Source organism: Ptiloglossa arizonensis, chromosome 14 (genome assembly GCF_051014685.1).
Source record: "Ptiloglossa arizonensis isolate GNS036 chromosome 14, iyPtiAriz1_principal, whole genome shotgun sequence".
Lineage (NCBI taxonomy): Eukaryota > Metazoa > Arthropoda > Insecta > Hymenoptera > Colletidae > Ptiloglossa > Ptiloglossa arizonensis.
In genome coordinates, this window is record NC_135061.1 from 5,034,857 (window position 1) to 5,058,434 (window position 23,578).

The 23,578-nt window shown below is 29.9% G+C and overlaps 3 protein-coding genes and 1 long non-coding RNA gene across 8 annotated transcripts; 2 read left to right on the plus strand and 2 right to left on the minus strand.

The window, feature by feature from the left end:
- The first annotated feature begins 1,282 nt into the window (after window positions 1–1,282).
- Acn (apoptotic chromatin condensation inducer acinus) lies at window positions 1,283–9,486 on the plus strand. Of its 3 annotated transcripts, XM_076326480.1 has the most exons (10): window positions 1,284–1,508; window positions 3,178–4,498; window positions 4,579–4,666; window positions 4,743–4,859; window positions 5,084–5,288; window positions 5,359–5,567; window positions 6,125–6,349; window positions 6,905–7,165; window positions 7,762–7,911; window positions 8,367–9,486. In XM_076326480.1, exons 2-9 carry the CDS (start codon window positions 3,180–3,182, stop codon window positions 7,882–7,884), a joined length of 2,547 nt encoding a protein of 848 aa, XP_076182595.1. In that variant the 5' UTR covers window positions 1,284–1,508; window positions 3,178–3,179; the 3' UTR covers window positions 7,885–7,911; window positions 8,367–9,486. The 3 variants fall into 3 exon arrangements, with proteins under 3 accessions (XP_076182596.1, XP_076182595.1, XP_076182594.1); XM_076326481.1 differs by having other exon boundaries at window positions 1,283–1,508; window positions 5,362–5,567; window positions 7,762–9,486; XM_076326479.1 differs by having other exon boundaries at window positions 7,762–9,486.
- On the minus strand, window positions 8,528–16,750 carry Tm9sf2 (transmembrane 9 superfamily protein member 2). Its single transcript, XM_076326482.1, has 15 exons — window positions 16,360–16,750; window positions 15,107–15,174; window positions 14,924–15,017; window positions 14,645–14,780; window positions 14,438–14,559; window positions 14,164–14,287; window positions 13,943–14,079; window positions 13,688–13,864; window positions 13,282–13,426; window positions 13,016–13,193; window positions 12,632–12,791; window positions 12,273–12,424; window positions 11,807–11,918; window positions 11,542–11,713; window positions 8,528–11,468 (listed from the first exon to the last, which is right to left on the minus strand). The coding sequence occupies exons 1-15, from the start codon at window positions 16,486–16,488 to the stop codon at window positions 11,401–11,403; spliced, it is 1,974 nt and encodes a 657-aa protein (XP_076182597.1). The 5' UTR covers window positions 16,489–16,750; the 3' UTR covers window positions 8,528–11,400.
- LOC143154373 (uncharacterized) lies at window positions 16,033–18,829 on the plus strand. Of its 2 annotated transcripts, none has more exons than XR_012994056.1 (2): window positions 16,033–17,358; window positions 17,476–18,829. It is a non-coding gene; the product is annotated as an uncharacterized LOC143154373 (long non-coding RNA). The 2 variants fall into 2 exon arrangements; XR_012994055.1 differs by having other exon boundaries at window positions 17,949–18,829.
- Cse1 (chromosome segregation 1) lies at window positions 17,923–23,461 on the minus strand. Of its 2 annotated transcripts, XR_012994054.1 has the most exons (18): window positions 23,320–23,461; window positions 22,736–22,987; window positions 22,223–22,368; window positions 21,806–22,144; window positions 21,623–21,730; window positions 21,451–21,543; window positions 21,202–21,369; window positions 21,007–21,136; window positions 20,744–20,907; window positions 20,478–20,667; window positions 20,207–20,405; window positions 19,751–20,011; window positions 19,585–19,676; window positions 19,220–19,523; window positions 18,983–19,150; window positions 18,597–18,907; window positions 18,292–18,525; window positions 17,923–18,167 (listed from the first exon to the last, which is right to left on the minus strand). XR_012994054.1 is itself a non-coding variant. In XM_076326478.1 (17 exons), exons 2-17 carry the CDS (start codon window positions 22,818–22,820, stop codon window positions 18,380–18,382), a joined length of 2,904 nt encoding a protein of 967 aa, XP_076182593.1. In that variant the 5' UTR covers window positions 22,821–22,987; window positions 23,320–23,461; the 3' UTR covers window positions 17,923–18,379. The 2 variants fall into 2 exon arrangements, 1 of the variants encoding a protein (XP_076182593.1); XM_076326478.1 differs by having other exon boundaries at window positions 17,923–18,525.
- Window positions 23,462–23,578: the final 117 nt, after the last annotated feature.

Genomic DNA, 23,578 nt, shown 5'->3' on the forward strand with positions numbered 1-23,578 from the left:
AATTAGTATGCAAAAAAACAAGAAAATTATTAAAAAATATCAGATCCACAGTAAAACATGGTGAAATAGCATTACAGTATGAGGCTGTGTCTACAAAAGGACTAGGGAGTTTACATTTTATTAATGAAGTAATGGATAAATACAAATATTTAAATATTTCAACAAAACAATGACCATAAGCACAAATCGTTTTTAATTAAAGAACAGTTGTTATTATTATTTATTTAATAGAAAGAACTTGATGTATAAATATTTTTTTCCACTGATTTCTCTACGTGTTAAGAGACATTACTTCGTATGTTACAATGTACATTAACTTAAACATTGAAATAGTTTTAATACATTTAAAACATTAGTGTTTGTTTTCTTTTTTCTCGAAATTGTAAATATTTCACACTATCTAAGATGTAACTTGCCCACATGTGATATCACGTAGATAATTTTATCTTTGCGTTACAGAAATTGTCTGAAGTCATGTCTATGAGTATATATGGTCTAAGGTTCGTACAGTGTACAGACATCGTCTTTGATGGATTAACCTACCTCGAACTATTTTTAGCACGAATCCACATGGCGACCTTACGGTGTGAAGCACTAAGTAACCAACTTTACAAATAATGGAGAATTAAAATGTTTAATTTGTTACGATTGGTATTATTACATCGTAACGTTGCAGCCATTTAGACGTCTTTTTTAAGCCGATGTATAAACTGATTCTCTCACTAATAGACTTCAAAGGAATGCCACTACATTAACATCGTGGCAATAGATCTATTTTGATCTTCTTTTAAAAATATAGTCGTCTCCGTTGCAGTATTCATCGATCACCACTAAACAGCGTCACCAATCTCTACATCGACAGATCACTATATACAGACATGGACTATTGTCGCAATGTTTAAGTGGCAGCACTCTTTGGAGTTTACTGGCGAAAAGATCACCTTGCAGTAACTCTAGGCCTCATAGAAAAGATCGATGTTCTAACTTCAGCGTAAATCAATAAATGTAATCGGTAGTAACAGATAAAATCAAAGAAAAACCTTCGTGTGTGGTCAATTGATTAGTCCAGAACAAGATTCGCGCCAATTCGCGTTCCTCTGACTTGAGATTATCTGCTTATAGAAAGCTACGCAACATTGTAACTAAATTACTTACTAGATAAGAAACTAAATTTAAATCACTAAATATTAAATAGCTTATATCCTGTTCTCACGTAACGTTGTAATTGTTACACTTGAAGAACGAGTTTACGAACAATTTTTTAGTCACTTTCCGTGGCGTCAGAGTGTTTGAACGAACTTACTGTGCCGACGTTCCGGTTTTACAAACCTATCTGATGCGATGTAAAACCTTCGTATTCAATGGAGTACGGTAGTCTGAACGTTTATTAGAGGCATCATAGGAGACGTTGTTTCATTTGGAGGACAATATTTATGTGTCAATAAAATTCTCAAAAGGCGCAACGTACTTGACAGACTTCTAGTTAACTGAAGAAGCGTGTTTATTAAGTAAGTAGCTGTGAATAATTTTCAGGTGATGGAACGCCCGCGCGTTTCTCAGGTAACCACAAATCAGACTCGGATATTACTTGAACAGTTCTGAGTAAATATTTAGTAAAAATAACTGTTGGAATTAGTTCTTAGTCAAGTAATACACACAAGCATTAATTATTCATTTTCTATAGTAAGTCTTTTTTCTATGGAATTTGGAGAATTTGTCATTGTTTATTTGAATAGTCAGATAATTAAAGTAATTATTTGAATGATCATTAGGTGGCTACACAGTATATATATATAAGAAGCCTATTTTAATCTTTTATTTTTACCAAGTGAAATGTTATTATTTACTTTAAATTTAACATATTCATTTTTTATAAATATCTATTTTTATATAGATAAATTAAAAAGTAGTGAGAAATATTATTAAGTAATAAGAAATACTATCAAATATTAACTTTAAACAAAATTTATGTTTTGTATTGTACAATTTGAAGCATAGATATCATACAGTAAACTTATTTTTGTATTTTTTCAAAAGCGATTCGAATCTTAACTTATGGCTTATGTTTTGAACATATTTTCGTTTAATATTTTAATATAATGTTTCTAAAAATTGTAATAAACATATTAAAATTGAAATTGAAATACGAAACATATATATATAAAATTATAATAAGTTTTAAATATAAGTCACACAAAAGTTAGATAATGAAATAAGTAGTACGTATTTAAATATATGACCAATTTATCTCAGACCAAAATATTGATCATTAAAAAATATCAACAATCCATAAACAAAATTATTTTTTAAATCTTATATATATGTTTATATTAACATTGTGTGTATTTTATGAATTTTTTAAATATTTTTGAAACATCTTTATACGATCAAAATCTAACATAAATGTAATATATTCACTCTAATTGTATAATGTTCTAAGGGCACCCATTATAATAAATATATATATACTTATAATTTAATGATACTGATAATACTTGATTAACATTCCAAAATTTAAACTTCGAAAAGAATACAGCTACGAATAAATATTTTGCATGTGATAATTTTAGAACATAGTATATGCCAAATAAAGAAACATTTTTAATGATAAATAAATATTTATTCACTAGTTTATTCTATTGTACATTATCTGAAATAAATTAGTCTCACTTTTGTAACAAATTTATTTCTTTATTACTTTAAGTTTTATTCACAAACAAATTTAACTGAAATGCATATTTAGATTTCATAAGTAAGTTTATAAAAGCGATCAAAGATTTTTTTGCAGTATCAAATTAAATTTTATAGAAGTTCATAAAACATGGATAATAAATTATTAACTATTAATAATTAGTACACAATCCATAGTGCAATTGTAAGATAATATTAACTTTAAATTGCATGTTTTACATAATCCCAAATTCATAGTGAATTTATTTTTAACTCTTTTATTATTATGGGCAACTCTTTTCAAAAATCATTCAGAGTAGCTGATTAATGTCTCTGCTATTGGGATCACTGCAGGGACTGACTATCCCATAACAAAAGGGTTAAATAAAATACTGCAATTTGTTGTTCTTAATTTTAATTTAATTTAGAGAGTATATATATATAAACTTATCATGTGTAATTCTGTATTAAATTTTTAATAAGTTTAATTACATTTGTACGTTTTAGGTATGAGGCGCAAAAGTGAAAGAAACAAAGCAAAAGGGACTCCAGAAAAGGAAGTCGAAAAACCTACTAGAAAGTCAACACGTAGACGTGCAAAGCGAACGCATTCTACATCACCAGAACAGGAAAATGTTGATGATACAGCAAAAAGTGTCAGCAGCAAAGAAATGGAAAAGAAGTCAACTGTGTTAATGCACCAAAGAAAAGAATTGGAACAAACAATAGAAGAACATAACGAAATAGTTTCATCCACTGAAATAGACACTAAGACCAAATCACAAGAAAACGAAGAGGACAATAATGGTGGATCAGTTTGGAAAGTGGCAAGAGCCGATGCATCACCTGGGGAGATACAGAAGCTGAAGTTATGTAGACAACATAACATGTCAGAAGCATCGTCTGATACTTCTGTGAGTAGGACAAAATCGAACAAGTGGCAGGAAAGTGGTGAGGGAGTTGCAGAGGAGGCTGACTCGGCAGATGAGCAACTGGTTTCTTGTACAAGAATGCTCAGTAGCGCTGAACAGCCGAACGATCCCTCCTCTTCATACCCAGGTCAGGACTCCAACGAAGAGGTAAGTGATAGCAAGGAGATCCTGCCTGAAACCACTTCAGCCAACTTGTCTGACGATAAACCAAACATAGATCAGCAAGGTGAATCAAATGAGGCACATTTCCCCAACGAAAACGCTGATAGTGAACCCATTAAGTCGAGTAGCACAACTATATTGGCTCCTAGTTCAAATGGCAACCATTCATCCGAGGAGATAAACGTTATACCAAAGGAAGAAAAATCTGTGGAAGATACCAGCGAAAAGACAACGGAAGCATTTAGTAAAGAAACTAGTGTTGAAAATATTCATAAAGATACCAGCAGTGATGAAGATGATAATAAAAAAGGAAAAGTTTGTGAAATGAACTCATCGTCTGAGTCTAACGACGAAGTTTGTACTAAAAGTAACAGAACTAGTGGCAGAATGTCATGTGCCAGTCGCAGAAAGCATAGAACCAAATATCGAGATTCGTCTAATTCCGATACGCCAGATTCAGAGGATGAACCTCCTATTAAAAGAGACATCGAAGTAGATTCTTACATGCAAGAAGAGAAAGTAAGTACAGAGGATTCCCATGAACAGAAAGATCATTCTGAGTCACCAAAAACAAAAAACAATTCCCTACTAAATAATGTGGAAATAGAAATAGAACATAGTGACGGAAATAAACAGAAATTGGATAACCTAAATGAAAAATCTGAATATTCTGTATTAACAGCAACTCAGTCAGTGACTCATAAATCTGTGAAAGTAAATTTAAAAAGATCATTGTAAGCATAAATTGTGCTATAATTTACTAGTGGCTCTTAATGATAATTTGTTTTATACAATTCTATAAATTATGTTTCAGTTCTATGAGAATATTAACAGAGAAAAACGATGTCAAAAAGGACGATACTGATACAAATGCAAATAATGAAACCACTATTCCAAACAAGGTATATTAATATATCTTTTTTTTTAACAATCCAAAAGGTGTATGCTGTAAATTAATCTCATAATCAAATTTGACAGGAAAATCATGATAACGTTGAACAAGAGTCAAAGTGTGTTCCTAGAAAACGTCGATGGGGGACTGCATTGTCTACTGATACCGCACCTTCGTTTTCAATTTCCACGGATTCACTTAAAGTAATACCTTCATTCCTAACTTGTACAATTTGTTTCATTGGAGAAATATATGCGCTTATTCTTCGTTTATAACACATTGTAACGTCGAAAACATTTATATAAATATTCATAAAACATGATTGAAATTTTAAAGTTCTATAATTATATTTTTAAATTGCAACAATATATCGAATCTGACATTATAATTTGTAAAAATTCTAGTCTTTTACACCTATATGTTGTAGGCATTGGTACCAGGAGCGAGACCATTATCAATAAATGAGGTTCGTCTCTCAAAAGACGATGATGAAGATAGAGATCGTTACCGAGCTGGCGAAAAATGGTACAACTCAAGCGAGGGAATGAACGATAATAAATCCGGCGATGAAATTCTTATGCAAAAGAATGGTGCTGCAAAGAAAGGGGATGGAAAGATGGATAATCACATAGGTATATAAATAGTTTAATCTCCTGTTGAAATATTTCATGTAGTTATTTTTTGTAATTTTGTAATTTGTAGCAGCGCGGCGAAAGATATCGATTGTGAAAGAAACGTCACACGTAAAATCCCCTAGTCCGCCAGCTACGAAGCCCACGAACATTCTTTTGATTAAAAACTTAGTTCGTCCTTTTACCTTGAATCAAATTAAAGAACTCCTTTCGCGTACTGGCACGATCGTTGAAAATGGATTTTGGATGGACAGAATTAAGTCTAAATGTTTTGTAGAGGTGCGTATATATTCTAATAATTTTTGAAAGTCGTACTTATTTAATTTTGGTACAATACCACTGAGTCTGATGCAATATAAAATAATCATAGAAGTTGATACAATAGGGTCAACTGATTTTATTGAATAATTCTTTGCATTGTAGATCTAGTACAATGTATGTCACACGTTCTATTATAATTTAAATATTAATATTTAATTGGGTTTTAATCACAATATGATTAAAAAGTACTTCATAGAGTCCATCATTTAAGCAAAACATTAATGTACTCTTCTATATTAATCATGTTTCAAAGCGCTTTTGTCTTATACTCATGTCCGACAAAATCAGAAAACGGTCTTATGATCGAATTCTTTCACTGTAATTGTTTCAGATGTTTCTATTGATTTCAAACTTACTATGAAGCAAAGATACAGTCGAATTAGTACTAAAGAAATAACCTTTTGTATCTATATGTTTCATTTATATTTTTATGTAAGGTCTCTGTAACAAATTCTATTGCACCTTATAATATTTTTTTAAAAATTTACAAATTTTCATCAAATGAAACATTACAGTACGCCAATGAGGACCAGGCATTTGAAACAAGGCAGGCACTACACGGTATATCCTGGCCTGTTTCGAACCCGAAAAGGCTTCACGTTGAGTATGCAACCAAAGATGACATGGAATTGGCACGTGAATTGTCGAAAGATCAGTCCATTCCAAGAAAAACAGAGCTGCTTGTTCCGTCAGATTCGTGGCAACAAGATTGGAACCGCGAGGAAAGAACGAATACAAAGGTACTTTGTATTCTACAATTTTGCTACAATTTTGATTGACTTTTGTGATACATTTATAGGAGTTTGGACAAAAAAATTGTTTTTATAATTTTTCGGAGCTTTTCATTCTTTTTCGAAAACGAAGTCTTATATGAAAATATAAGTAAAAATTATAAAATTTGTTCAATACAACTTTGTTATATTATTCCCTAGTGTAAAAAGAATATATTCTACAATTTTGAGAATACCTATATTCTGTTTATGATTGTTTAATTTTTAATATCTTTATATTGTACCATTTTAAAAATCTAGTATTTAAAAATTATTTGATCAAAATCATAATTTTTAAAATTTGCATTATATAATACAAAATAATAAAATGTATATTTGACATTAAATATATATTTACTGCAGTGTGTTTCGTTATTACGTAAGATCAGGAATGTTCAGATATTTATATGCAACATTTGCTTGAAAATAAATTGCTTTAAAATAGCATTGACATACAGAATTCATCATTCTTGAATTGAACATATTAGTTGTACGATTTTTAAAAGAATATTTTGTAAATAATAGGTGATGGTAGTTCGAGAATGGGACCTAGGTAAAGAAGATGGCCAGCAACACATGAAAGAGAAGGAACGTGAAAAGAAGGATCACGATAAAAAAAGAAGACAAAGAAGTCGGAGTCCTGCGGTGGAGGCACATCTTCCAGCTCCAGCTCGTAAATTTAAAAAGAAAGAGGACGAACCACCGCCAGCTAAACTTTTAGACGATCTCTTTAGGAAGACAAAGGCAACGCCGTGCATATATTGGTTACCACTCACAAACGAACAGGTGCGTCAACGTTAGAATGCATTGATCGAGCTACTGATAATTTTATATAAATGTTGTTAATTTTTGTAGTACAGTAAAACGCCAGATATACAGATAGTAATTGCGCAGATGTTAATTATTGATTTTTGTTCATCCGTATAATTAAAAATTTATTTACTAAAGATAAAAGCAGTTTTACTTAAATAAGTGAACAGGTTACCAATTGCCAAACTAAATTATTTCTTCAGTTGTATAAATGCAAAGCACTTAACGATATTCATTTTATAGGTAAAGAAAATCTTCTGTAAAATGTTAAAAGTTTACTCTTATTCGTAGTTATCAACTTAATGTTATGTCGAGAAGGAAATAAAACTGTAAAGATTACGTGAATATTGTGAATGTTCATTGTACACATTATTACTTCACAATTTTAAAGAACGAGATAAAGAAATTAGCGATAAAAAGTAGAGAAATCTTCAGTTTTAAGATTCCCACGTGTTACTTTCCTTTTTCCTTGTGTGATAAGAGAAAGGGATGTCTGCTCAATGCATGTTAATATTTTCAATGTTACTCCATGTAGATGACCATAACTATTTAAAAATTTTACGTGGTTACAGATTGTAGTGAAGGAAGAAATGAGAAGGCAACACATGGCGGAACACGCTCGCAGACTAGAAGAGATGAGACGTGCAGAGAGAAATAATAGGGACGGCCGCCGTCGTCGCAGTCCGAGAAAATAGTTTTCTGATTGTTCACTATCGATAAACGTACCTTTCCCTCTCTAATGCAAGAACTCCGAGTTTTATCATTTTCATTTCAAGACAGTTAGAGATCACAAAAATATAATACAAGATTCTTCCTCTTTTTTTTTTTTTTACAGTCGACGAACTTTCTAATCGTGGTCTTGAATATTGGTTTCTCAACCAGTTTAATGTTCAATTACTTTTGCAAACTGTTTTACCAATTGGCGTTTCAATATATCTCATTAGAGTTTTAGCTTCTTTGTTACAAAACAGAGAACTTTTATTTCATCAGAAGACATACATCTTTGTGTCTTTTTGTTTCTATGTCGATTCTGTGAAATTGTTTATCTTTTCTCTCCCTTCCTTCAATTTGTCGCTTCGCTCGTTTACGAACTCAACAGATTTTTTGCATGATCGAGATGTCCTGCTTCCCGACTCCTATTCCCTTGAGTTTCAGCATTAAACTGTACTTCTTACAGGTCAACATTAACTATCCAACAGAGCGGCGTAACTATAGAACGAACACGACAGTGTTTGCATCGTCTAGGAGACACGCATCATATTCTGCAATACACTATAGCGCGATATCGCAAAGCGCGCCCTGGGAATCGAAGGATTATTGAGCAAAAAACTGTCCATGTAGAAAAAACCATGAAACTTAGTATTCATGATCGTTGAAAATACAGTTTGTCTTTTTACGGAGAAAAAAAAAACATCGAAGTTCGGCTAGTTGTTAAAACCAGCAACAAACGCCGTCCAAGATGACGAGACTGTGGTTTATTGTGCGACATGAAGAAGTTATCCTAAGCACCATCGGGAGGATTTTCTCTCCCTGAATTATATTTTTTCCTCTGTTAGTAGAGTAGCCTGACTTCCTTGAGTTTGACATGTACTACCACAGATTTGGTAGTAGAATGTAAAGTTTTGGTGTTTCTCGCTTCCGCGAGGTGAGATCGCACAGCTAGAAACACATTTGTACATAAAGTATAATTCGATATTCCGTGATATGACATGTAAAATTATCAATAAATGTAAAACACTATAGGACATGTGCGAAAGTACATTTGCCGCTTACTTTCTACAATACTGCATTTGCAAGATTTGTTATTCATCCTTGAATAAGTTTGAAAATTGAGATTTACAAATTAATATACATGTTTAAATGGAAAATGAATTGATTCGCTAAGTTTGACTTGGTGTTATGTATCTGTATCTTCCTTAACTCGAGTTATCATTTTTTACATATTGCAAAATGTAATTGAAAATGAAATATTTTAAAGAGGAAAATTATGTAATACACAACAGGTCGAGGACATGTTTATGTTCTACGTCGCAAGTAGATAAATGTCTACGTAAACTTATTCGATCTTTATTTATATTAACATTATTAATGCTAACGTTGTAATTGCTTTAATTTACAAAATTCACGAATTACAGGATGTGTGCATGTCAGCTATTAATTAAAAATATTTCACAGTCACAAGTACTATCGATAGGAAAAATAAAAAAAGAACGAAAATTCCAAGTTCGGCGTTCAAATTAATTACCAGTTTGTACACTATGTATCTTTCTGCAATTAAACTAAACTTATCGACGTTATTTACGAAAAATGGTTTTGCATATTTCAAACAAAAACTTGATAATATGATAATGTATATTGTTTAATATTCTTTTTCTCACGAAAAATATCAGAAAAAAGTATTCTCTTTGGAACCTATAAAGAATTGTTTAATTAAAACAATCTTGATTTATAGTAAATCAAAGATTCAACATAATTAATCTTTTGTGGCCCATTCCATTGTTTTTACATAATTTGAATTAATTTTACTAAATGCACCTTTGAATATTTTTAAAGAGATGTTATGAACATTTTAAAAGGGCATATTATATATGCATATACATATACACATATATATACTCGACATCGTGGAAATAATTGTGTTGTTAGCAAGTGATTATTTGAATACTTAACACAATGCCAACCACTCGGACAGATCCACCCGTTTTATAACACATCATTGAACAACAAAACGGGTCAATCTACCTTTCTGTATTTCACCGTATCGTGAGCTTACAAATAAACATTATGAGCTAAGTGTATACAACCTGAAATAAAAAATATTGTTATTGAGGACTACAGAAAAGTTAATTTTCGAAGGATGTATACATTTCAGATCATGTGCATCATTAGTGTGCGTGTTGTTCTATGTAGAACAAACAGTTATTTATATGTTATTTCGCTTGGTAAACTAATTATTAATAACATTGATAAAATTAATCACAAAATAATTTCATTATTTAAATTTTCGCCAGTTCGCCAGTGGTACTAAAGAAAATATTTTTCGGAACGATGTAAGTTATTTTTAAATTGCATGAAATTAATTACCATATTACTGGAATTATGGAAATTTAAATTATGTTACATTATTGTATGTAGTTCACGAAAAAAATGCGGTGTTCGACATAACTCGGGTGGTTGGCAGTGTTAACAACACATTCAGTTTAACATATAAAGTTAGAACATAAGACCATAAAGGATTCGATATTACGAACATGGTAAAAAATATGTGTATACGTTACAATTAAAATTTATAATCCAGAAAATTCGTGAAATATGTAGCAATTTGAATATAAGACAAAGTGTTTTCTTATGTACATTGTAAACTGATAATTGTAATTATAACTGTATTTGTAGCATTTAGATATACCTGGATTACATAGTTTATTTGTAACTTGTATACACGTATCCTTATAACTTTGATACGTCTGCCATATTATCAAAAGGATGAATACTAAGAAATATATAACAGTGGCTGTATTGATTAATTCGTACATTAATCAGTTACGAACTTCTGTATATTTTCAGGTAACAAAGCAAATGATTAATGGCCTGATTCAAGACCCCTTTTATGCACGCATTTCAAAGGATAGAAAAAAGTGGAAAATTCGTCTCACCACGTTGGCAAATATGTGTTTCGAAATCTTGCAAAATAAATGCAAGTAAAATAATAGATGATTAATAAATTAATCTAACTTAAAAAAAAAAGAGGATAAAAATATACAAATACCTATTAACTCTGTTAATTTCTTGTCACAGCAAGACTCTTTTATAACTGATTGTTGTTATAATATGTGACTCATTACTAAGCATCAATCGTTTTGATTTCGATATTGTAGAACTGTCACTAACCTGTTGATAATTAATCGTCAATTCATAGTGATTATTGCCAGTAATTGCATATCTTATAGTTTATAGTAATTTGCACCAAATAGTGAGTAGCAATCGAAACTTCAATAGTGTAGAAATATATTTCTACAATAGTTATTAGCCAAATTTTGTGCCCACGAAGTTGAAATTGTAAATTTTTTTGAAATAACACACTCGTGCATAAAATGGGCTTGATGCTCGTATGTTAAGATTTTTCACAAAATCAAGGTTCATGTCACTCATCCTTGTTATTATTTACTCATACCACATTCATTTTATTTCAATGAATATCACTGGTTGATAGATTAATCGACTTTCACGACACTGTAGATCTTCCGCACGAACCAAAAGCAGGCAAAGAAACCAATTGAACCTGTTAAATATATTGAACATATGGTAATTTCTTAATATTAAACATCGTTTTCTATTAAAGACTAAAATTTTACCTGTTAGGAGGAAGAATAAATAAACCATAATACAAGTGTAGCCGAAATAAAGGAACGTAGACGTAGCGTCTTCTATGTCCAATTTAGTCATGAAAAAGTGTATACAATATATTAATAAATAAAAAGCGGTGAAGCCGGATGTTCGGAAACTGCGCCACCACCAATGATAATCCTAAAAAGAAAGAATTAATTTGAATGTATACGTATCAACAAGTCATTTTTTATCGTTGATTTAAATAATGCAAACAAATACAAATGTATTTACCTCCGCACAAAGGTGGAAATAGCAAAGTAAAATTGTCGTTTCCGAACATGTGATGACGAGAATAAGGAACACCAAGAAAAGGAATCCAAACATATAATATACTTGACTTGACCTGGAAAAAATTGACCAATATTCGAGGAAACAATATTTTTATTATTGATCATCAAAACCTTCATGTTTTATATTAGTGTATAAAGTAATACAGATATACAGAAATCTTCGTTTTGTTTGATTTAAGGTGCCAATAATTTGACACCACATAGTGTAAATCATAATGTCGAATCGATTATTTTTTATCAATACTTTTTTTCGTTATTGGTATCTCTAAAGTATTGTTGACAACAATTTTATAGATCGTATGCACTAGCAAAATGTTTTTAAAATAGTTAAGTAAACCACGAATTATAGGAAAACAATTATTAAAATTTTATCGCTTCTTCTTTACTTTTTATGACTTGGTACTTACCACAGAGAATTAAGTATAAAGAATAATTGTATAAATATACAGCCAAAGGGCAAAACTCCACCCATTATTACACCAGGTATTGGCTGTGTATAAAAACTTTGTTCCGGTATTTGCCTAGGAATTTGATTGGTTCTTACAGGATGCTCCAACGGCTGTAATAAAATTAATTTCTTTTTTCTTTGCCAAACATGATTTTATAAAAATATATTGTAATAGAAAGTAGAAACACTTTGAATGCTAAAAAGAAGAAAGATTTTACTCAGTATTTAAGAACTGCCAATTTTAATACATTTTCTTTTTAACTCTTTGTGTTTCAACTTACTTATTGCTTCAATATGACAAAGAAAATTTTAAATTACTCTTTTTCTGAACCCGAAATAAGCACCAATAAATGTTAATGGAAGAGATACTCCAAACCAAAGTGCTAGAAGAGCAATAAGAGTGCTAAATGGTACTGCAGCTGAACTTCCATTTGCCCAGAATACCAAGTTCATTATGAAGAATAAACTGAACACGATTCTGTAAAACATGAATGTTTGAACAAAGTTAAAGAAACATTTTCCTAGATTTTAATCAAAAGTATTGTATAAGGTTTTATAAAATTTCTATACTTTTTAAACAACTTATACAAGTAAATAACTATAACAATAATATTTATGTAGAAACCTATGAAGATGTTCTTAAACTTATATTCAATACAGTTTCAATTATTGACACTTTATTGATTAAATAAATCATATTACCCAGGACTCAGCATAGATGTAAGCAGTACATTTGACTTCCATTTCTCACCACCAAAGCTTTTGTATATTCTAGCAGATACATAGCCAGCAGTGGTCCCAAGGCAAACGTATAAAACCATAGCACAGGTCATTAAAGCTCCTCTGTTAGCAGGAGATAAGAATCCCAAACAAGCAAATGCTGTAAAATTTAATAAAATTTTAGTTATTCTCCTATAATAACTGAAAATTTGTGAAAGTAAATGAAAGGAGAATATTAAAGAACTTACCAAGTGTTACAAGTGTCATGTAGAAGACTTGAACACCAGACCCAAGTAAAACTGAGAGTAACATTCCTTTGCGAGGAGGTCGAAACACATCACCATGGACCAATTTCCAGCCAAATTCTTCCTGTGCGTCTTCTCCTGATTCTATCTGGAAACAGGCCTGCGTTATTGCAACAAAAACATGAAAATATGATAGTTTTATGATGTAAAATTAAAAAACAAATGTCATTTTTTTTTCTGAGTTACTAAAACAAAATTATTGTACTAAGAACTTCAAAGATCACTTAAATTATTTGTAAATGAAATAATAAAATGAAACATGAAATTATAGAAGAAAATTCATGAAACAAGGAAATGAAACATTTGGAAAATGCAACTGATTATTGAAAGTGACATTCCTTTCATGTACCTGATTGTATCGTGCAATATCTTTGTGCAAAGTTCGAAGCATTATCATGGCTACCATACCAGAAAGAAATAGAATAATTATTAATGAATTAAGAATACTAAACCACTGAATATTTGTATGTGGCATAGATTCTAAAATATAATCCCATCTAGATGACCATTTGATTGTGTTATTCTCCTGAAATTAAAAATGCAAATGATATTCTTTAAATGAAAAATCAATAAAGATTTCTTGTTTCATTACATGAAAACTTACCATAAAAGTTACAGAATATGTGTAATGGACAACTAGTTCTTCACCAACAGAAAGTGGATCATATTTTATTTCTAATGGTACTTTACTTTCACAATTAAGGACATCGTGCTTGATACTGCGAGGAACCACTTTAACAGCTGTTGAAGGTATAAGTCCAAAACTCAATAAAATATAATGTTATGAATGTTTGTGCAGTGAATATAGAGTTTCAAAGATCTTACATATTATACGTCCACCATTTTCCTTAAATGCAGATCCCCACTCTTCTTTGACACCACTATGATACGTAATTGTAAGGTCTACATGATTAAACAGGTAATAAGTTTTTGGTTTGTTATACGCAGCCTAATAAAGAAAAAATATATTAATTTTGGTTAGTACTGGTATGTTCTTTAAGTTGAAATGATAAAAATATTTTAAAAATATTGAAAACTTCTCTCAGAAATAGTGTTTTTCCTTTTCGTTAATTTGTATATAATACCAATATATATTTACATTAATGCTACAAGTATCTTGTTGAGATCTTGATTCTCGAGAAAAGCAACCCATAGGAAATCCAGTACTACAATATTGTCGTTCTTCCTCTAATTGATAACACCAAGTGACTGGCATGTTATCTACAAAATTATTAAAACAATAATAAATGATGACAAACAATAGTTTGTATTTCTTAAATTTTAATTCATTAATTCAAAATCTTACCAACTATCCAGTGATGTTGATAGTTGAGTGCCATTCCTTTTTTCAAAAATTCCAATTTCTTTTCAGATTCTTTGTCTCCACCTTTATATACTTTTTTACACGGAGAATCGCATTTTATGTTTTTCATGAACTCTAACTAAAAATTTATTATATTTCATTTATTATATTTAAATTTAGTACTTTTTATTTTTTTATACTATCAGATGTGTGACACCAAATTTGATCGAAATCAAATATATTTAAAGTATAGAAAAACTACTGTATTACATATAACTATACCTTATATGGAGAAGGCCTTATACGTTCTCCAAAGACTACTTGTCCCAAATTCTCAACAGGACTTTCACTTTCATCAGAAGAACAAAAATCAAAGCTAAAAAGTATTGGATATGTTAATTATAAGATTTATAAAAGTAAAGGGGAATATAGCAACATACTTTTGCAAATTATGCAAAAACTTACCGATGGTATTCATATGGTATTACATACTTCTCAGTATTCAAACGATTTACATACAGCTTAATTTCAGACTAAAAAAATAAACAGTATTTAATAAAATGTAATAAATTACATATTACAGATTAATATTACAGATAATGGCCAACCTATAAAATTTCAATAACATTAAAGAATGTGAAATACAATTATAAATAAAAACTACATTCTTAAATCTAATGTATATCATTAGTAGATAAACTTTGTATCACACAATATACTTCTGTTTATATAAGACACAGTGGATAGTTTGTATTTGAAATACATAGCAGTATTAAAGGATTAAATATAAAATATATTGATTTATTAATGTAAGAGTATTACAACAATATTAAACAGTCAAGACCTCTATTAACCAAAGGATGGCGAACCAAAAATGGTTAAAGCTAAAACACTTTTAACCTAAACTGGTAAAGTTTGTGAAAGTTTCACTTTTATGTGTCTTAAAATAATGCCCCTTAGTGTTCTATTTTGATTTCCTTATGTTTTATAAATTCCTTTTTTTAAGAAAATTAAAAAATGTTATAATTCTTATGTAATAATACAAGAATTGCTGAACAAAAAATTATACTTTTGTGTATTGAATATGTGTTATATATAAGTTATTTATATTATAGTTTATTTTATTAATTCCTTCATTTGATAAACATTGCACGTTATAATTATTTTCATCTATCAGATTTTTCAAGGTGTGACCTTCATATATTGGCACATTTTTTTATCATAGCTCATACAAATTAGGTAATAACATAATATTATACGAATTTGATTTATTTCAGACAAACGGGGATACATTCTTTCTTCTTCATGACATACAGAATACTGTTAGAAAAAATGTTTCTTTCAGACCGCTCGTCTCCTTCAAGTTGTAACAAATGTTGACTAAAGTATCATGTGTCAAGTAGTAAAGTCTGACATTATAAATTTATATCCAAGAAGACTCAGCTTTAGCTATGCGAAGATTGAACTTTTCGTGATACAATTTCACCAGTGAGAGTCACATGTCACGAAAGGCCACGTCGAAACATGTTCAAAACAGTAATTAATGTAGCATTAAAAAAAGAAAAAGAAATGAAAATGAAATTACAGTCAACATTCAATAAATACTAAAAATGATCAACGATAAATTATTAATATTTCTGAAGTAATCTAAATGAAGAAGAAAGAATAAATAATGTAATCATAACCAATTTAGAAAACGATCTTTTTCAAATACGTACTTTACATGTATCCGAGGTTTCTCCGGTTTTGCAGTAATTCACAGGCGCCAAACCCGGCAAGTAGAAAGCCAATGCACGGTGAATCGTACACATCACAAACAATAGCCACAGCAAAATTATTTTCGCCATTGTATTGCTACTGTTCGTTGTTACTATTTGCCTAATACAAGTATATGTCAAATGCTACGTGAACAACATCGGATACTACACCGCCATGACACACGTCACTGATAACCGACATTACACAGATAGATCTCTTCGTGTAAAAGTTTTATATTTGACACTATCGCAGTTTTATTGTAAAATGATAATTGAAAATTTCCGTGAATCATTTATGTTCTTTAATCATTATATCAATATTTTTATATGACATGTATGATGTATGCAAGATGTATGTACATACACAAATCCCTAACATTAGTATAGCCAATGCTTCATTTTGTAAATGTCACTAATTTCAAATTGTTTCATTGTATATTAAATTCCAAATTCACTTAAATAATTTGTTGTAATTAATAATAACCGATTAATTTAGATGTTACAGACAATTATTTATAAAATTTTTAATGGCAAAAACGCAGGATATCTTTTTATATAAAGAATCGTTACAGCTAAGAAGCCGACTTACACGTAATAAAATATGATATACGTAAATGTAATGTGACCATTCAAATCTGTAAATATTTCTCTTAACATACATATTTTTGTCTGCGCCATTGATACTTAAATTGCATACAAACAACTGTACTCTATGCTGTATCAAGCTAGTAAAATTTAACGCTAAAATGTCAATATTGTTTATAGAGAAGGGCAAATATGATAAGCAAACAATTTTTCGAAATTTAAAAATAAACGATATTTTTATATGAAACTGCATATTTTTCATAGCGTAACGTATTTGAGGTTAAGACCAATCAAATGATTTATAATAATACAATCTTTGTTTTTAAATGCGGAAAATCCAGAAATGTATGGAAATATATTTAATTAATGAAATTGGTAAGTAGAGATCATTATTTAGATGCTTATTAATTTCAGTATATTTGTTTTCCCATTTTCTATATTTTTCAAGATCACAATTGTGTTTTTTATTGTTTGCTTCTCTTCTTTATATAGCTGCAATTTGGATTGTTACAATTCTCTTTGTGACATTGACAACAATACCTCTTTCATCTTTTTGGCCTCTGCATTAGTGTAAATACTTATGGCTGCTTTTTTGTAAAAAAAAAATAATGTATTTATTTTACTGTGCATAAATATTTTCAACAGAAATTTCTAACAAATATTTGTAAATATTTTGTTATTACCATCTCCATTATACAAAGTCAAGTTTATTTATTATTTTATTCAAAACGTTACAATATTAATTATTTAAATATAATTATACACATTTATTTAAATAATAGTCCAATTAGAAATAAATGATCACCATTGTTGCGTTCACATAGACACAATAGATTGAAAATAATGAGAAAATTTACATAGTCAGTGTTGCAAAGGAGAAAGATAGAATAAATAAGACAAGCAGAGAGGTAGAGTAAGACAAATAAGTCTAGAACAAAATAAGTGAGAAGTATATTTATTCACAGGCCATCAGACAATACGATGTCACCGGAGCAGACATTCATGTATTTATTAAATAAAAAACAACTAATCTGAAGAAACGTGTGCTTCGACCTTATTATTGTACAAATTCCAAATTTATTTAAATTCCTTGGGAATGTTCACATACAAATAACATGCAGTGACAGATTATTTCAATGTTTTTCGTGCTACCACATTTCTCTTACACTCTTGAGGCACAGACCCTAAACAGTATCATATAAAAATGATAAATATTTGTTGAAATATTCAAAGTTATATGATAGACAAGCGATGCGACATTCAATTTCACGGTGTTTGTAAATATCGCTGAAAAAGAACCTCTGTTACCTCTTTGTTACAGTTTATTCAGTTCAATATTATTTATCTTTCGAGCAATTAGATGAATTTTTAGTCTATCCCGAATATCTAGTTCGTATTATGCAACAGTAATGCCAGCTGTTTGGAGGTATTTTCTTAGATGGTTCGCATTGGGTTCCGGAATTTGACCAAGAAGATTAGGTAATTGTCCTGGCGATAGCCTACCTAGTCCTTGGGCCAAGTGTAAGCGTATATCGCCAATAGCTAATTATTGGAATGCAATGTAAAATAAAATATAATAAAATCAATGTAACAAAATATAGTTGTAGTTATACCTTGTAATGGATCCTTTGGAGGATTTTTTGCACAAACGAGTTGACTATATCCTATTTGATATCCAGATGTATCATCAATTTCTGGAAACATATCGTCTTCCGGTACTGTAGTCTGATCTTGTGGGAGTTCAAAGAATTCTATTAATGTCGCTAATAAACGCGGATAATATGAATTATATGGACTCTCTAACATTGATGGACAATCGATTAATAAATTTGAAATTCCGATTGCAGTTACTTTTTTTTCAATATCGCCCGATACTTTTTGTAAATCTGCTATTAATACACGTTCCAAAACCATACCGAACATTCTGCAAAAATAATAATTATTATATAATAATGTTAATTACTTTTAGTTGTAATTTTAGAATGTAAAACTAACGTACTGAGGTTGTATTTGATCGATGATCGTAATCAAACTAGTTGAACCATATCTTATAATATAGTATGCGAAAAAAACAATCAGACCCTTTACGAATTTTGTTGTCTTTGACGATGAAAGCCTTTGAAAGAATAGTACGAAAATTTGTTTCATATATGGCTCCAATACGTTCCTAGAAATATTGAATTAATATTTATAAAACCATCAAAGAGAAACGAAGTATTGTTACGAGAATACTTACGGTACAAAATGTTCAATGATACTTTGCAATAGTAGAAAACCTTCATGATCATTAGCTTTTGACGCAATTAGTTTCTGAAATACACCTAACAAACCACTTGTCTTTTCTTGCGCTACGATATGATGTGCACCGTGACTAATGAATGCCCTTAATAATCGATTTAACGGATGAATGTTAGCTTGTCGTTCGAACAGCACGGACGATAAAAGACAAGGGAATAAGGTCAAATATGGTTCTGGTACGTCCTGAGTTGTTCGTAATTCCAAAAGTAGAGCAAGAATTTGAAAAACATATGGTATAAATTCTGAAAAAAAATGATTGATTAAAAATCGTAATCTAATTCAGAACCAAACAAAATATCTTACCTAGAACGTCTTGTTGTAAAATTCCTTGGAAAATTGGAAATAATGCTTCTTCAAACGATGAAACTGCTGCTGGATTTGTTTTACAAACAATCCTAAAAATGATATTAGAGATATTTTAGTTTTATTATCAATATTTACTTGTTTTTACTAAATTTATAGCACATACTTAATTGATAAGCCAAAAATTTCAAATAGATAATGATTGAAGTTTGGACGACTCGGATTTCTGGATACAACTGTAAGCTTTTCTGTGAGTTTTGGTAAGAGATCTGCTAAAAATGGCACAACAACTTCTTGTAGAGTACCAAAACTTCTCATAATAGCTTTCATTACATATTCATTCTCTTCAGAACCAGGTATGTTTAAACACGCGAATAGATTCTTTAATAGATCCGCTGCTAATGGCGATAAATCATTTCCTTTTACTCTAGAAATGAATTTTGTAATTGAGAAAAAAATGTATACAAGACAATTATAATAATACTAAATTTGATAAATAAAATAATACAAAATTCAAAAATACAATTGTTAAATATAAGATAAAATATTTTATAAATATGTCAAATGTAGATAAGGAAAGAAATAAAGTGTTATTATAAAATTACTAAAAAAAAATTCTTACATAGGAAAATTATCAGGTCCTTTCATTGCAAGTACCTTCTCAATCGCACAAGCAGCGTACGTGTGAACAACAATATTCGTAGCAGTTAAATGTCTAATTAATTGTGGTAAACTTCCAACTACCATTTCCCTTGGTAATATCGATCTGAAGGTCATAATAAATTTGATTGCATCTGCTTTAAGTACTGGAAACTCATTCACTGAAATACATCATTAAAAATTAACTGTTCAAAAAACGTTTCAAAGATATGTATAAAATTAATTTTGTATACCATTTGGTTTGACCAGTTCAGGTTCAATGTGTTGCATCGCAAATAGAGGTAATGGGACAAGTTCGCTACTTCGTGTAACACCGTGTTTTTGCGTTTGAGCTTTGCTTGCACTGCTAGTGACTAGATAAATTGCAGCATCTTTACTTCGCCAATTTTCAGCCGGTTTATCTACATAATTTTGCAACATGATCTGAAAAAATCAATAAAAATATAATATGCATATGTCAATTTTATTTATATATTTAAATATTACAGTAAATTTATACCTGTATGTATGCGCCAAAAATTTCCATTATTTTTACTTCAAAAGACCTAGAAAGTACTTTAACCAAGTCACATGCAGCACGTCTTCTTGTATCCACATCGCTGCCTTCAATATCTCGCCTGATGTATTCTTCGGGATTATCTTCAAATAACTCGTTATCCGATTCTGTTAAATATTAAATATTTTTTACTACAAATTAATAATATTAACCTTTTATAAGATGAACATAAATTGTGTTTTATATATACTATTTTTAATAATTACCTCTAAATTCCATATTGGGTATTATTACTTTCTCACAAATACTACTCAAAGTAGTCGGATTCTCAAACTGATGTCTGTATTGTGCACGATCTGCCACTGTTGCTAAGAATTGTAAAGCATTTGAAACTAGCTGCAAAAATATAGAACTTTACTATACAGTTTTAGTAGACATGTGTTTGCATTTGGGTCACATACAGAATCATATTTTGGTTGTTGTCCGGTAGATGTTAGCAAATTCCATACAGCAGTTACAAACAGTGGTAAATATGGTTGAAACTCTTCATCATATTTCTGAGCATAAAGGCCAATATTATCACAGACTTGTGACTTTAACTGTTCAATTACACCTGCTTCTTCTTCATTCTATACATATATAAAATAGTGTAACATAGATAAGGAAAACTACATGGGAAAAAATAAAAATAAATTATTGTGTAACAGTACTGTGGTTTGTAAGAAAGGGACACTAATGAATAACAAATTATGAAAATTGTTCATCCAAATATCCATATTGTCTTCAAAATATTCTGGTAAGTCCTAAAAATAAAGAGAATTTGATTATTTAGATTAAATATATAGTATTTTTTATTGTTGGTTTATTACATATTTTACTTACTTGGAAGTTAAGAGAATAAAATACTTTAGACAGAATTAATAATGAACTGAATACAACTTTCAGTGCATCTACGTTATATGCATGTACTTCTGTCAAATTGATTGTAGCCTAAAATACAACATTCAATATCTAAAGAAATAACATTTTGTAACCATATTAAAAATTTGATAATAAAATACTTACAATAAATAAATCTGTTAAAGGTTTGGCAAATTGTTCCAGCACAAATTTTATTTCTGTCCATAAAACCTGACTTTTAAACTCATACCTATACCTCTTAAATAAAGAATGTGCAGTATGTAAGACACCATTGATAACATGAAAATCTCCTGTATTAAATTTTTCAACCAATTTGTCTATAAGCTCTAGCCATTTATCTGGAAAGTCATACTTTCCAATAATAGAAACAGCATCGGATAACTGTTTTTGAATAGAATCAGGAGAATGGAGCATCAAATCAACAATCAACTTTTTTATAGCTTCTCTGTCTTGTGTATGTATACGATCTACAGAGTCTTCTTCCTATTGGATTAAAGAAGTAAATCATTCAATTACAATATTATATTGCGAATTCTGTTAATAAATAACCCAAATTATTACCACTTTCCAATTACGTTTAACATAATTTTTAAATGCAACTGCACCAGCAATTCTAATGGTTATATTGATTTCAGATTTGTCCACCAAATGCAGAAGAAGTAATGGATAGTTTTGATTTACTTCAACAGATTCTAAAAACTTTTCGGCTAAAGTAAAAAAAACATAAATAATTTATAAATCATATATTTTAGAAGATAGCATTAAGAATCGAGTCTTTTTTCTTCTTAATTTTCTAATTTGTCATACTATTATAAATACATTTACGATATTTTAACAGAATTAGCTAATTAATAAAAAATATTGTGCAAAAAACAAACACGATACATGTAAACAAATTTTCCTTAAGAATAGATCTATTATTATAGATCTATTAAATCGCAAATAGGTGTCACAATTGAAAAACAAATTAAACGTTTTCTGAAAATGAAAACGCTCACGCGTTTGCAATCAAATAAAGAGGTCAATGATTTTTTTAAAAAGAATTCTTTTCGGTGATAGAGAGGTTATATTCACCTGGTCGTCTGACATTTATATCTGGACTAAGTGTATGCTTTAGATATTCACTAAGTGTGAGTAAATTATCATCCGTGAGCTCCATATCAACTTATTTTAAAAATATCGTGTTTCCTCAGATCGAAAAAATATTAAATTTTTGCAAAATAATCTTCAAATAATTCGGTACGCCGATTTCTGATACATTCAATTTCCTAACCAACAACCGTCGCTGGCTGGCGCCTTCTGCAATAATTTACGCGGGAAGACTTCCTGTCGAAATAAAACAAACCAATATTTTCTATTCGATTTTCAAAAACTATTAATGGAAAACACAAAACGAATTTAATAATATTATCGTGGCTGAGATAACTAATAATACGTATTTTATTCTAAAAAAAAATATATATCATGTTTAAAAAATTTATTAAAAAACTAAGATTAAGTTATATTTTATTAAATTTCTAGCAAGATTTACTCTATTTTCGCCAATCAATTTTAAAAAAATGTACTGTAGTAAATTTATACTTCAATGTATATACTTTTAGGTAATAGATGTTTTAAGGAAATTACGTTCCCATTTCCAAAACAAATTTCCATAATACCTTAATATTATTTTCAAATAACACGATACACGATCCAGTCACGAATTTGTAGAACTGTCGGGAAATAAGATATCTGTCGAACTGTCGGTAAGATATATTGCCGTTTCACAAGGGTCGAACATTCCTCGTCCACACATTCAGCATTCGAGTGCCGAGTGTCAAGAAACGGATGCGCAGTATTTGGTAAATGCTTCATACGTGAAGTCGACTAAATACATCCCATTTTTCATGCAAAGATTTCAACCGTCACATGCTTACC

Coding starts and splice junctions, on each gene's coding strand:
- Cse1 (XM_076326478.1), bottom strand. CDS start 22,820: ATGGAGCTCACGGATGATAATTTACTCACACTTAGTGAATATCTAAAG. Junction 21,370..21,450: donor TCCCTTTCTTACAAACCACA/GTACTGTTACAC, acceptor ATATATGTATAG/AATGAAGAAGAAGCAGGTGT. Junction 18,908..18,982: donor ATCGATCAAATACAACCTCA/GTACGTTAGTTT, acceptor TTATTTTTGCAG/AATGTTCGGTATGGTTTTGG.
- Acn (XM_076326479.1), top strand. CDS start 3,180: ATGAGGCGCAAAAGTGAAAGAAACAAAGCAAAAGGGACTCCAGAAAAG. Junction 5,289..5,358: donor AAAGATGGATAATCACATAG/GTATATAAATAG, acceptor TGTAATTTGTAG/CAGCGCGGCGAAAGATATCG. Junction 5,568..6,124: donor AGTCTAAATGTTTTGTAGAG/GTGCGTATATAT, acceptor GAAACATTACAG/TACGCCAATGAGGACCAGGC.
- Tm9sf2 (XM_076326482.1), bottom strand. CDS start 16,488: ATGGCGAAAATAATTTTGCTGTGGCTATTGTTTGTGATGTGTACGATT. Junction 15,175..16,359: donor AAACCTCGGATACATGTAAA/GTACGTATTTGA, acceptor TTATTTTTTTAG/TCTGAAATTAAGCTGTATGT. Junction 14,781..14,923: donor TAAGGCCTTCTCCATATAAG/GTATAGTTATAT, acceptor ATAAATTTTTAG/TTAGAGTTCATGAAAAACAT.